Here is a 14,216-nt window from a genome sequence, read left to right as displayed (position 1 = left end):
TTTCTATTAAAATTTATTTTGACTTTTAAACTTTTGTTAAAATGAAGACATAAACACACACATTAGCGTAGGCCAACATAGGCTCAGGACCATCAATATCAATCTTCTACCTCCACATCTTGTCCCACCGACAGTCTTCAGAGCAGTAACACACATGGAGCTGTCATCTCTGATGATAACAATGTCTTCTTCTGGAACACCTCATGGAGGACCTGCCCGAGGCTGTTCTACAGCTAACTTTTTTTAATAAGTAGAAGAAGTACACTCTAAAATATCAATAAAAAGTATACTATAGTAAACATATAAGCCAATAACATAGTCATTTATTATCATTATCAAGTATTATGTTCAGCACATAATGGTACATACTATGCTTTTATACGTGGCAACATAGTAAGTTGGATTTTTTGTTATTTTGTAGAGACAGGGTCTCGTCGTGTTGCCCAGGCTGGTCTCCAACTCCTGGCCTCAAGCAACCTTCCCACCTCAGCCTCCCAAAGTGCTGGAATTACAGACAAGAGCCACCTTGCCCAGCCTGATACACCAGCATCACCACAAACACGTGAGTAATACGTTATGCTACATTATGACAGCTACATCACTAGGCAATAGGAATTTTCAGCTCCGTCATGATCTATGGGACCAGCATCTTATGATCCATCACTAACCAAAATGTTATTATGTGGTGCATGACTGTATTTAAAGACATTTTATTTTTACTTGTGTTTTTTGAGATAGGGTATCACTCTGTTGCCCAGGCTGGACTGCAGTGACATGATCTTGGCTCACTGCAACCTCCATTTCCAGGACTCAAGAGAACCTCCAAACTCAGTCTCCAGAGTAACTGGGACTACAGATGTGTGCCACCACACCCAGCTTGTTTTGTTGGTTTTTGGTTTCGTGGGGTTTTTTTGTTTTGTTTTGTTTTGCTTTTCATTTGTTTGTTGTTGTTGTTGTTTGTTTGTTTGTTTGTAGAGACAGGGTTTCACCATGTTGCCCAGGCTGGTCCCGAAGTCCTAGGCTCAAGCAATCAGCATCTCAAAGTGCTGGGACTACAGGCATGAGCCACCGCACCTGGTCTAAAAAGACATTTTAAACATGAATAGCTGGCACTGTAGCTATGTGTCCAATCAGCTGCCCAATTCAACTTCATATCATCAGGAGTCATTAAATCGGACCCACACGGGCCTGAGAGACAAGGCAATGCGGTCCTCTCTTTTGGTTCTTAGCTTATCTAAATTACATTCTAGATTGTGACATTCTAAGATTATCTCCATATTCCAAATATGCTTAAGAGATAAACTTGGAATTAATGTAGAACTGAAAGCATTTTGTGGGAAGTATCTAGATAGGCCAATTCATTTTGTTTTTCTGTCTGTGCCTGTGAGCATCCATTCCTTCCCACAATCATGACAACAATTCATCAGCCTCCAGCTCTTTAATGTATACCTCTCCTCAAACCAATTAACAGAGAGGAGGGAGAGTAGAGAGTGAGTGGATTCAGTGTCTTTGGTTGTCCTGAGGCAGCCTCCACCAAGTCTGGCTCCCTGGGTTGGATCCCTGTTCCAACAGCCCCCACTGGCTCTCCTTTCCTTCCCCTCTTCCCCCAAACCTCCTATTCTCTAATAGCTCTGTCCTCTACAAAGTATGTGAGCAAAAGCAGACATGACCCATACCAGAGGTGACAGAGCAGAAGGAAAGAACACAGCAGGAGCTAGGCCATCAGAAGACTTGTGTTCAAATCCTAGCTCTGCTCTTGACCAGTCATGGAACATGGAGCTTTTCTCTACCTCTTCAGGCTGTTTCCTCATCTTTAAAACAACCTATTGTAGTGGGTATTTGATAGTCTTGTTGGCTGCCTGAATCATTCCTCACTTAAGTCCACCCACTTGTAAATGGGATTAGCGCCCTGATGAAAGAAGTTCAAGGGAGTTTATTTGCCCCTTCCACCACGTGAAGATACAGCAAGAAGGCACCATTTACGAACGAGAAAGTGAGCCTTCACCAGACACTGAATCTGTCAGCACCTTGATCTTGGACTTCCCAGCCTCCAGAACTGTGAGATATAAATTTCCACTGTTTCTAAGCTACCTAGTCTGCAGCAATCTGTTGTGGCAGCCCAAAGGGATTAAGATACAGATGATGTAAAACTTGAGGCATGTTTTCAAATAACTGCAATATATCATGCATCAACACTCATTTTTCCCTAGGAAACCTATAGTACAGTGAATTTAGTGACTAACAGGTTAGCTTCCTGAGTAACTAGGACCTAATGGCCAGGTGTCCCAATTGGAGGCTTATCACAAAAGGTGGCAAATGACCATAGGCAACACCAAGTAGCCACTCCCTCAGTGCAGCATAGGCCCTCACAATGTTTACATGGGCAACCCCAAGGGTTCAGGGCTTTCTGTTCTGGTTTCCATCCATCTCACTATATAAGAGGGAATATAGTTTTACCTCTCTCAAATTTGGATGCTGTTAAAATAGTATGTATTTTGCCGCTGAAGTTATTTTTTAAAAAAACAGGTATGTTATCTTATTCTGTGTGTGGTATGGATATTACGCAATTTGATATATTTTGACTATAAACATGGATACTTAAACAGAATGTAAATGAGATCAGTCATCTATGATCACCTAAGATCAACTGAAACTCTTTGCTTACCTTGCGGTCTCCGCGCACTGATTAAAAGGCAGACAAATTTCATGAGCTGTGCAAAGAAGGAAAGAAACTTGTAGCGGATGCTGTGGATGCCCCATGCAGATGCCACCAGCATGTGATATTTCTGTGCATGTGACCTGACTTCCAACAGCCAGCATCCATGACTCTTTGTCAGAAGGCTTCCTGATCACTGGACCCTCTCTGCCCACACACATGGCAGGCCAGAAATGCTAGAGGATGAACACTTCCCTGGAGCAACCCTCAACCAATGACTCCCTTTGCTCCAGTGAAAAAACTCTGAGCTGTATATTCTACACTGGCTCCCAGAGTTCCCCAGAGGCATTGAGCTCCAATTGCCCACAGTGGTAACTTGCTCAATAACACACTCTCCATTGGCTTCCCTCCTTCCCTGTCTTACTTCTCCAGTCCCTGAATGGTGATCCCTGAATGACTATTTCTCAATTAAGCCACTTGCACTTGAATCCTTGTCTCAGCCACTGCTTCTGGAGGATGCAAACTAAGACAGGGATGTGTGAAATTCAAATATCAAAAGGTCATTGGAAAAGCAAAGAAATAAATCAACAAGGACCTCCAGTAGTTGTGGACAATGCTATTCTGATTCCTCATTTCCTGGTACCTAGTCCTTTTACTTCTGACATCCCTTTCACCAGACTTTTGCCATCTTCCACCAACATGACATTTTGGACCTTGGCCATGAAGGTTTGTCATTCTCAAGTCCATTTGTTAATTACCCCAGCTTACCCAAGTTGAATTACAAAGGAAACTCACTAATTGAGCAGCTGTTGGGAGCTGTCCCCTAGTTTCATCCAGGGCCAGATCTCTTGGCTCTGTGTGACATGCAAACTTCAGTCTCCTCAGAGGACCAGGCTTTCAGAGGACAGAGTCAGTCTACCCAAGAACCAAGAGGAAGAAGGCCCAGGCAGATGCACAGGGACAGTAGGAAGAGCAGCCTGCACAGGACACAACTTTCCCGGTGAGGGAGCCATGCCTAAGACTAACTTGCAGGTCAGGAAGTTGCTTATTTAAAAAGAAAAGAACATTTCTGAGCAAACGTCTCACTGCAAACCAAGTTCACTGTAGTTGCTGTTTAATGATCAGCACCTTCACCTCTTTAATAAAACCCTGGTTCAAAACAGGGCAGGGAGCCAGGCATGGCAACTCACACTTGTAATCCTAGCACTTTGGGAGGCCGAGGTGGGTGGATCACCTGAGGTCAGGAGTTTGAGACCAGCCTAGCCAACATGGCGAAACCCCATCTCTACTAAAAATACAAAAATTAGCCGGGCATGGTGGCATGCACCTATAATCCCAGCTACTTGGGAGACTGAGACAGGAGAATCAATTGAACCCAGGAGGCACTTGCAGTGAGCTGAGAGCCCACCACTGCACTCCAGCCTGGGCAACAAAGCAAGACTCCACCTCGAAAAATAAAATAAAATACCAAACAGGGCAGGGACACACACCTCTATGCACTACATGCTCCTTTAGGCTAGATCATCTGTATTCTCTTAAATATGTTTGGTTAAAAAATGTGTATATATATTTGTGTATCAGATGGCATGTATAAAATAATCAGAAGTCCCTCTAACTCAGCTGACTCTAAACCATGAAGCAGAAGAGTTTACTAGAAGGATATGGGGTGGTTCACAGAATGTGAGAGGGAAGCTCCAGGCCAGGCTTCCAAGAGTAAGACCCCAAAGTTGACCAGTGTGCTGGTGTGTTTGAAGCTGCGTCTGCCACCGTGAAGCACTACAGTACATAACCACTGCACGCTACAGCAGGAAACAGCACCACTTCTGTCAGGAATTTGACCTTGCAGCCCCCTCTGCCAGATAGAGGAAATGCCCTGTCCCCTCCCACCGAAGGTGATTTAACAGGGTCTTTGTCATGGCCTGTGCTGCAAAGGAGGCTGGAAAGTAAGTACAGCATTCTCAGATCTGAGAGGGGGTCTCTGGCCCCCATCCAAATTGAATGGCCAAAGTCTGCCTCAAGCCCCAACTCTCCTCCCCAGATGTAACCACTATTAAGACGGTGGATGTGTCCTTCCAGCCCTTTTACACATACAGTTTTGGAAAACTGTTTTTGTAAGAATGAAGTTATACTGTAAATATCATTCTGCAATTTAATTTTTCTACTTAATATAAGTCATAGATACCTTTCCATGTTCATACCTACAGGTCTAACTTGTTCTTTTTGAGTACAGCAAAAGATTCTGCAGAATGAAGTGCCATCATTTAGCCAGTCCTCTGTGGATGATATACAAGCTGTGGCCGCTATCTTACTATAACAAACCACACAGGGAAAGCATCCCAGGGTATGTTTGTCATTGCTGCTGTTTGCACACGCATGTTGTCATTTTTGTAGGAATGGGTTCCTAGAAATGGGCAGCTGGGTCATACAGGCCATAGGGTCTGTGGTCTTTATCCTCATTGCAATATAAGGATGTTGGGTTGAACTGAACTTCTCCACTTTGGGGACATTTCTATCCCACGAACCAAGATAATTCTAGAATCAGGATAGCCCCCAGCCCAGCCAGTGCCAGAGCAATGCTGACCCAGGGCTCTCCTAATTCTGTTTTCCAGGCATCCCCGCATACCAGGTGTGCTGCTCCATTGCAGCCTCTTCCCCTTTTCAGTCCATCCAATGCTGTGATTCCACTTGAGAAGAGACACCTGCGTGGAGCAATGGAAGGCTGGTTTGCAGTCCCAGATCTGCCAGCAGCTGGGATTGAGTCAGCCCGCTCCCTTTTCTGAACTCCAGTTTTCTTACCTTTAAAATAAGAGACATGGGTTAAATTAATGGTTTTCTAACTGTGTTCTGCCAAGACCAGCGTTCCACAGAGGCATCAGGAACGGCTTCAGAACTTGGGGGATGGAGGGCAGGAGAGCAGGGCCTGGTCCTCATGAGCTCTGCTATTAACCTTGCTGTGTAATGGGGTTCTGTGTGAACATTCATTTGAAAAAGGCGTTTTGCTCCTAAAGGGAAATTGAAAACTATGCAGTGTGAGTGGAGATTTTATGCTCCACATCACAGAAATCCCACTCCATAGTGGTTTGAGGGGAAGAAATAAGGGGGAGGGTGGTTATTGGTTCATATAATTGAAATCCAAGGGATACTGACTTCAGGCACAGCTCAATCCAGGGGCTCAAATATTATCAGAACCCAGTCTTGTTTCTTCTCATTACTTTGCTGTTCACAATGTTGGCTTCATTCTCAGGCTCAGTGTGGCACCAGAATGACTGCCAACAGAGTCAGGCCTATATCCTCCCAGGTTGAGGTCCAGCAGAAAAGGTCATGTGCCTCTGTTGTGACAGTCACAGCAAAAGACAACACATCTTATTGGCTTAGGCTGAGTAGTGTTCCATCCCTGAGCCAATCACTGTAGCCAAGGGAATATAATAACTTGATTGGCCTGGCTGAACTCATGTGGTCAGTGGAGCTAGGCGTGAAATAAACCTTACCCAACATTAACTAAATGTGGGACAGGGATGATTCTCCAGAAAATTGTCTTATTATTTCCCAATGCTGAGTAGCCAAAAATCAATGCATGTAAAACGATGTACATGTGTTTACTCAATGAACAACCAAGATACTGATAAGACAGGATCTGGCTTTTTTCCGCGCTACCTACAGAGGGGTCCATACGGCCTTGTTCTGGATTCCCGTCGTAACTTAAAGGGAAACTTTTCACAATGTCCAGAGCCCTTGATGTCCTGCAAATGAAGGAGGAAGATGTCTTTAAGTTCCTTGCAGCAGGAACCCACTTAGGTGGCACCAATCTTGACTTCCGGATAGAACAGTACCTCTATAAAAGGAAAAGTGATGGCATCTACATCATAAATCTGAAGAGGACCTGGGAGAAGCTTCTGCTGGCGGCCCGTGCCATTGTTGCCATTGAAAACCCTGCTGATGTCAGTGTTATATCCTCCAGGAATACTGGCCAGAGGGCCATGCTGAAGTTTGCTGCTGCCACTGGAGCCACTCCAATTGCTGGCCGCTTCACTCCTGGAACCTTCACTAACCAGATCCAGGCAGCCTTCCGGGAGCCACGGCTTCTTGTGGTTACTGACCCCAGGGCTGACCACCAGCCTCTTACGGAGGCATCTTATGTTAACCTACCTACCATTGCTCTGTGTAACACAGATTCTCCTCTGCGATATGTGGACATTGCCATCCCATGCAACAACAAGGGAGCTCACTCAGTGGGTTTGATGTGGTGGATGCTGGCTCGGGAAGTTCTGCGCATGCGTGGCACTATTTCCCGTGAACACCCGTGGGAGGTGGGAGAAGCCTAATCTCTACTTCTACAGAGATCCTGAAGAGATTGAAAAAGAAGAGCAGGCTGCTGCTGAAAAGGCAGTGACCAAGGAGGAATTTCAGGGTGAATGGACTGCTCCAGCTCCTGAGTTCACTGCTACTCAGCCTGAGGTTGCAGACTGGTCTGAAGGTGTACAGGTGCCCTCTGTGCCTATTCAGCAGTTCCCTACTGAAGACTGGAGTGCTCAGCCTGCCACGGAAGACTGGTCTGCAGCTCCCACTGCTCAGGCCACTGAATGGGTAGGAGCAACCACTGAATGGTCTTAAGCTGTTCTTGCACGGGCTCTTAAGCAACATGGAAAAATGGTTGATGGAAAATAAACATCAGTTTCTAAAAAAAAAAAAAAAAAAAAGACAGGATCTGCACCATACACTGGAGATGCAATGATAAATTAATTACAGTCCCCATGCATCTTGTGATGGGCCAGGACCACTGCAGGTCAACAAGGTCATCAGCTGGGAGGAATACCAGGCCACAGAGTGGAGGACAGCAAGAATAAATGGAACCCGCTAGCACCCTCTGCATCTGTCTGTCACATCTAGCCCTGACAATCTTCAGAGAGTAATGGTGGCTGCTTCACTTCTACCTTGCAAACGTTATGCAAATTATTCTCTGGACCAATTCTAACTTGAGACCACTCAGAGAAGGGGATTCTGGGAAATGTAACTCCAGCCTAAGCAAGTTGATGTAGTTCAAACCACAACAGAATCCATTTGTTGCTATCTCCAGAGCTGAACCATCCAATACTCTGAATAAAGTATGTTTGTCAACTTAGCATCTAGCTAAGTGTTTTGTATGAAATCACAACATAATGTTGGGGTCCTCTTCTATCTAAATACTCAGAATAATTTTAGATAGCCACCAAACACTTGCTGTCATTTGTAACCACCTGTAATTATGAATTAGGATCTACACAAATAAAAAGTGTGCAAACCACTTCAGAATGACTTGTTGTGAAACAGATATATCCAATAGACCCAGATATAGAACTGTAAAGGATTAACTTCAAATAATATTCCCCATTACTGATATGAAAATGATTAATAAGTTTAAGATATTATGCTTTTTTTATTTCTAAAAATTTGATGACTCTTTTGAAACATGTACCTAAAATTGGCGGTGTGCTTGCCCACCTAACATCCATTCAGTTGCCTATGGACGCTGAACTCAGGAAATACTAGTCTAAAGTTCCTATAAAAGACTCAAGAAACTTGGTCACATCTTTGTTCTAGAATTTTAAGATGTAGGAGAACTGTTTGTCTTCCAGCAACTTGCCATCCTCCTTCCGTATATAATTGTTTTTTGTCTTTTCTTTCCTGTCCTTTCTTTCTTTCTTCTATTTCCTTTGGCTGTGGTTGTTTACCGTGGTTTGACTTTGTAATGGAATGTCTCCTTTTGCCCTATTCCATCACAGCTCTCTAATTCAGATGGGGTGAATCCCATCAGGAGCCTCAGCTCTCAATCTGTGAAGCCATGAGAGCCGAAACTTTAGGAATGCATGATCTGCTATGATGCCATAACGACTGCTCGGAACATACCTCTCCCCCCTACAGTGCTGATTTTTCACTGTAGGGTGCGGTGGGTGTTTTTCGTGAGCAAAGGTGATAAGGAGGGAGAGTGTGTTTGGTATAACAAAGAAGATGCATTTTGAACCCAGCACATCCATGTGGGGAGCTGGAGGCACTTCTAGGCCACCAAGACACCAACAGTCACATTTAGGAAGGAGAGCATAGAGAATCAGGGCAAATTGCCTATGCAAAGCTCATTGATTGTTAAAAAAAACAATAAAGCACAATGTGTATCAAAGCCCAAAGCCAATACCAGAGGTGAAGTGCTTCCCAAAAGGGCTTCATTGACCCAGGAGTCAGCTTCCTGGGTTTGAACCTCAGCTCCAATATTGACCAGTAGTAAAACAAAACAAAACAAAACAACTTGCTTAACCTCTCCAAGATTGTTTCCTCAACCATAGGATGGGGATAAGAATACCTACTCATAGAGTTATTGGCAAGATTCAAGTAATGTGAATAGAACAATTCCTAGCATATAGAAAGCTTTAACCAATGGTGGTGGTGTTAGTATCAGAAGATGTTGTTGTTGTTGTTTTTGTTGTTGTCAGCCAATGAGGAAGGAGAGCTGCAGAGATCGACGTGCCAGTACCCAAGAGGGCTAACTGCTTGATCTATTGTAATGAATGTGGCATGCCCTTGCAGAGGGCAGTCTAGCAAGGGAAGCTGATGATTAACCAGTTAATCACAGTATGAAAGGGGTTGAAATGGGGGAGAGGGTCAGTAAGAGTGCTGTAAGACTACAGAGGAAGGATGCTGTGTAGGGTGGGAGGAGGTCTCTAAAGACTTCCTTGGGCTGGGCGTGATGGCTCACATCTGTAATGCCAGTATTTTGGGAAGCTGAGGCAGGTGGATCATTTGAGGTCAGGAGTTTGAGACCAGCCTGGCCAACATGGTGAAACCTCGTCTTTACTAAAAATACAAAAATTAGCAGGGCGTGGTGGTGCACGGCTGTAATCCCAGCTACTCGGGAGGCTGAGGCAGGAGGATCGCTTGAGCTTGGGAGGCGGAGGTTGCAGTGAGCTGAGATTGGGCCACCGCACTCCAGTCTGGGCGAGAGAGTGAGACCTTGTCTCAAAAAAAAAAAAAAAAAAAAAAAAAACTTCCTTGAAGTGGCAACATCTCAGCTGAGCCCTGAAGAGTTAAGAGTTTGCCAGTTAGGGAGGCTTCCAAGATGGCCGAATAGGAACAGCTCTGGTCCGCAGCTCCCAGCAAGACTGATGCAGAAGACGGGTGATTCCTGCATTTCCAACTGAGGTACCTGGTTCGTCTCATTGGGACTGGTTGGACAGTGGGTGCAGCCCACAGAGGGCAAGCCGAAGCAGGGTGGGGCATCGCCTCACCCAGGAAGTGCAAAGGGTTGGGGGATTTCCCTTTCCTAGCCAAGGGAAGCTGTGACAGTCTGTACCTGGAGGAACAGTACACTTCTGCTCAAATACTACACTTTTCCCATGGTCTTCACAACTGGCAGAACCAGGAAATTCCCTCCCATGCCTGGCTTGGCAGGTCCCACACCCACGGAGCCTTGCTTACCGCTAGTGCAGCAGTATGAGATCCACCTGCAATGCTGCAGCTTGACCGGGGGAGGGGTGTCACCATTGCTGAGGCTTAAGTAGGTGGTTTTGTGCTCACAGTGTAATCAAAGAGGACAGGAAGCTCGAACTGGGCAGAGCCCACCACATCTCAGCAAGACCTACTGCCTCTCTAGATTCCACCTCGGTGGGCAGAGCATATCAGAACAAAACGCAGCAGACAGCTTCGGCAGACCTAGACATCCCTGTCTGACAGCTCTGCAGAGAGCAGTAGTTCTCACAGCATGGCATTTGAGCTCTAAGAACAGACAGACTGCTTCCTCAAGTGGGTCCCTGATCCCTGTGTAGCCTGACTGGGAGACACCTCCCAGTAGGGGCCGACAGACAGCTCATACAGGCAGGGGGCCCCTCTGGGATGACGCTTCCAAAGGAAGGATCAGGCAGCAAGATCAGCAATATGGGCTGTTCTGCAGCCTCCGTTGGTGATACCCAGGCAAACAGGGTGTGGAGTAGACCTCCAGCAAACTCCAACAGACCTGCAGCTGAGGGGCCCAACTGTTAGAAGGAAAACTAACAAATGGAAAGAAATAGCATCAACATCAACAAAAAACACATCCATACCAAAACCCCATCTGTAGGTCACCAACATCAAAAACCAAAGGTAGATAAAACCACAAAGATGGAGAGAAACGAGACAGAAAGGCTGAAAATTCCAAAAACCAAAGCACCTCTTCTCCTCCAAAGGATCGCAGCTCCTCAGCAGCAATGGAGCAAAACTGGACAGAGAACGAGTTTGACAGGTTGACAGAAGTAGGCTTCAGAAAGTCAGTAGTGACAAACTTCTCCAAGCTAAAGGAGCATGTTCTAACCCATCGCAAGGAAGCTAAAAACCTTGAAAAAAGGTTAGACAAATGGCTAACTAGAATAAACAGTGTAGAGAAGACCTTAAATGACTTGATGGAGCTGAAAACCACAGCATGAGAACTTCGTGATGCATGCACAAACTTCAACAGCTGATTCAATCAAGTGGAAGAAAGGATATCAGTGACTGAAGATCAAACTGATGAAATAAAGCAAGAAGACAAGATTAGAGAAAAAAGAGTGAAAAGAAATGAACGAAGCCTCCAATAAATATAGGACTATGTGAAAATACCAAATCTACATTTAATTGGTGTTCCTGAAAGTGACAGGGAGAATGAAACCAAATTGGAAAACACTCTTCAGGATATTATCCAGGAGAACTTCCCCAGCCTAGCAAGGCAGGCCAACATTCAAATTCAGGAAATACAGAGAACACCCATAGATACTCCTCAAGAAGAGCAACCTGAAGACACATAATTGTCAGATTCACCAAGGTTGAAACGAAAGAAAAAACGTTAAGGGCAGCCAGAGAGAAAGGTCAGATTACCCACAAAGGGAAGCCCATAAGACTAACAGCGGATCTCTCGGCAGAAACCCTACCAGCCAGAAGAGAGTGGAGGCCAATATTCAACATTCTTTAAGAAAAGAATTTTCAACCCAGAATTTCATACCCAGCCACACTAAGCTTCATAAGTGAAGGAGAAATAAAATCCTATGCAGACAAGATGAGAGATTTTGTCACCACCAGGCCTGCCTTACAAGAGCTACTGAAGGAAGAACTAAACATGGAAAGGGGCAACCGGGTACCAACCACTGCAAAACATGCCAAATTGTAAAGACCATTGATGCTATGAGGAAACTGCATCAATTAACGGGCAAAATAACCAGCTAACATCATAATGACAGGATCAAGTTCACACATTCACACATAACAATATTAACCTTAAATGTAAATGGGCTAAGTGCCCCAATTAAAAGACAAAGACTGGCAAATTGAATAAAAGTCAAGACCAATTAGTGTGCTGTATTCAGAAGACCTGTCTCACATGCAAAGACACACATAGGCTCACAATAAAGGGATGGAGGAAGATCTACCATGCAAATGGAAAAAAAAAAAAAAGCAGGGGTTGCAATCCTAGTCTCTAATAAAACAGACTTTAAACCAACAAAGATCAAAAGAGACAAAGAAGACCATTACATAATGGTAAAAGGATCAATTCAACAAGAAGAGCTGACTATCCTAAATAAAAATGCACCCAATACAAGGGCACCTCGATTCCTAAAGCAAGTCTTCAGGGACCTACAAAGAGACTTAGATTCCCGCATAATAATAGTGGAAGGATCGGGCGGAGCAAGATGGCCGAATAGGAACAGCTCCANGTGTAATCAAAGAGGACAGGAAGCTCGAACTGGGCAGAGCCCACCACATCTCAGCAAGACCTACTGCCTCTCTAGATTCCACCTCGGTGGGCAGAGCATATCAGAACAAAACGCAGCAGACAGCTTCGGCAGACCTAGACATCCCTGTCTGACAGCTCTGCAGAGAGCAGTAGTTCTCACAGCATGGCATTTGAGCTCTAAGAACAGACAGACTGCTTCCTCAAGTGGGTCCCTGATCCCTGTGTAGCCTGACTGGGAGACACCTCCCAGTAGGGGCCGACAGACAGCTCATACAGGCAGGGGCCCCTCTGGGATGACGCTTCCAAAGGAAGGATCAGGCAGCAAGATCAGCAATATGGGCTGTTCTGCAGCCTCCGTTGGTGATACCCAGGCAAACAGGGTGTGGAGTAGACCTCCAGCAAACTCCAACAGACCTGCAGCTGAGGGGCCCAACTGTTAGAAGGAAAACTAACAAATGGAAAGAAATAGCATCAACATCAACAAAAAACACATCCATACCAAAACCCCATCTGTAGGTCACCAACATCAAAACCAAAGGTAGATAAAACCACAAAGATGGAGAGAAACGAGACAGAAAGGCTGAAAATTCCAAAACCAAAGCACCTCTTCTCCTCCAAAGGATCGCAGCTCCTCAGCAGCAATGGAGCAAAACTGGACAGAGAACGAGTTTGACAGGTTGACAGAAGTAGGCTTCAGAAAGTCAGTAGTGACAAACTTCTCCAAGCTAAAGGAGCATGTTCTAACCCATCGCAAGGAAGCTAAAACCTTGAAAAAAGGTTAGACAAATGGCTAACTAGAAGAAACAGTGTAGAGAAGACCTTAAATGACTTGATGGAGCTGAAAACCACAGCATGAGAACTTCGTGATGCATGCACAAACTTCAACAGCTGATTCAATCAAGTGGAAGAAAGGATATCAGTGACTGAAGATCAAACTGATGAAATAAAGCAAGAAGACAAGATTAGAGAAAAAAGAGTGAAAAGAAATGAACGAAGCCTCCAATAAATATAGGACTATGTGAAAATACCAAATCTACATTTAATTGGTGTTCCTGAAAGTGACAGGGAGAATGAAACCAAATTGGAAAACACTCTTCAGGATATTATCCAGGAGAACTTCCCCAGCCTAGCAAGGCAGGCCAACATTCAAATTCAGGAAATACAGAGAACACCCATAGATACTCCTCAAGAAGAGCAACCTGAAGACACATAATTGTCAGATTCACCAAGGTTGAAACGAAAGAAAAAACGTTAAGGGCAGCCAGAGAGAAAGGTCAGATTACCCACAAAGGGAAGCCCATAAGACTAACAGCGGATCTCTCGGCAGAAACCCTACCAGCCAGAAGAGAGTGGAGGCCAATATTCAACATTCTTTAAGAAAAGAATTTTCAACCCAGAATTTCATACCCAGCCACACTAAGCTTCATAAGTGAAGGAGAAATAAAATCCTATGCAGACAAGATGAGAGATTTTGTCACCACCAGGCCTGCCTTACAAGAGCTACTGAAGGAAGAACTAAACATGGAAAGGGGCAACCGGGTACCAACCACTGCAAAAACATGCCAAATTGTAAAGACCATTGATGCTATGAGGAAACTGCATCAATTAACGGGCAAAATAACCAGCTAACATCATAATGACAGGATCAAGTTCACACATTCACACATAACAATATTAACCTTAAATGTAAATGGGCTAAGTGCCCCAATTAAAAGACAAAGACTGGCAAATTGAATAAAAAGTCAAGACCAATTAGTGTGCTGTATTCAGAAGACCTGTCTCACATGCAAAGACACACATAGGCTCACAATAAAGGGATGGAGGAAGATCTACCATGCAAATGGAAAAAAAAAAAAA

The 14,216-nt window shown here is 44.6% G+C and overlaps 2 protein-coding genes and 1 pseudogene across 3 annotated transcripts in view; 1 reads left to right on the top strand and 2 right to left on the bottom strand.

Annotated features, from left to right (window-relative positions):
* The window catches only part of ITGA9 (integrin subunit alpha 9), a 121,620-nt gene extending 118,242 nt beyond the window's left edge, over positions 1-3,378 (bottom strand). Inside the window, 2 exon segments of the mRNA XM_017865735.1 lie at positions 2,666-2,711; positions 3,300-3,378. Coding sequence (XP_017721224.1) covers positions 2,666-2,711; positions 3,300-3,378 — 125 coding nt within the window.
* A 1,787-nt stretch (positions 3,379-5,165) lies between these two features.
* The window catches only part of APRG1 (APRG1 tumor suppressor candidate), a 23,902-nt gene continuing 14,851 nt past the window's right edge, over positions 5,166-14,216 (bottom strand). The window contains 1 exon segment of the mRNA XM_017866603.1: positions 5,166-5,452. Coding sequence (XP_017722092.1) covers positions 5,166-5,452 — 287 coding nt within the window.
* On the top strand, positions 6,303-7,353 carry LOC108525725 (40S ribosomal protein SA-like; annotated as a pseudogene). Its single transcript, XR_001884329.1, has one exon. The product of XR_001884329.1 is annotated as a 40S ribosomal protein SA-like (transcript).

The sequence above is a fragment of the Rhinopithecus bieti genome, unplaced genomic scaffold, assembly GCF_001698545.2.
Source record: "Rhinopithecus bieti isolate Rb0 unplaced genomic scaffold, ASM169854v2 scaffold_2432, whole genome shotgun sequence".
Lineage (NCBI taxonomy): Eukaryota > Metazoa > Chordata > Mammalia > Primates > Cercopithecidae > Rhinopithecus > Rhinopithecus bieti.
Note: the sequence above shows the minus strand (reverse complement) of the source record. Positions and strands in the feature narration are given on the sequence as shown.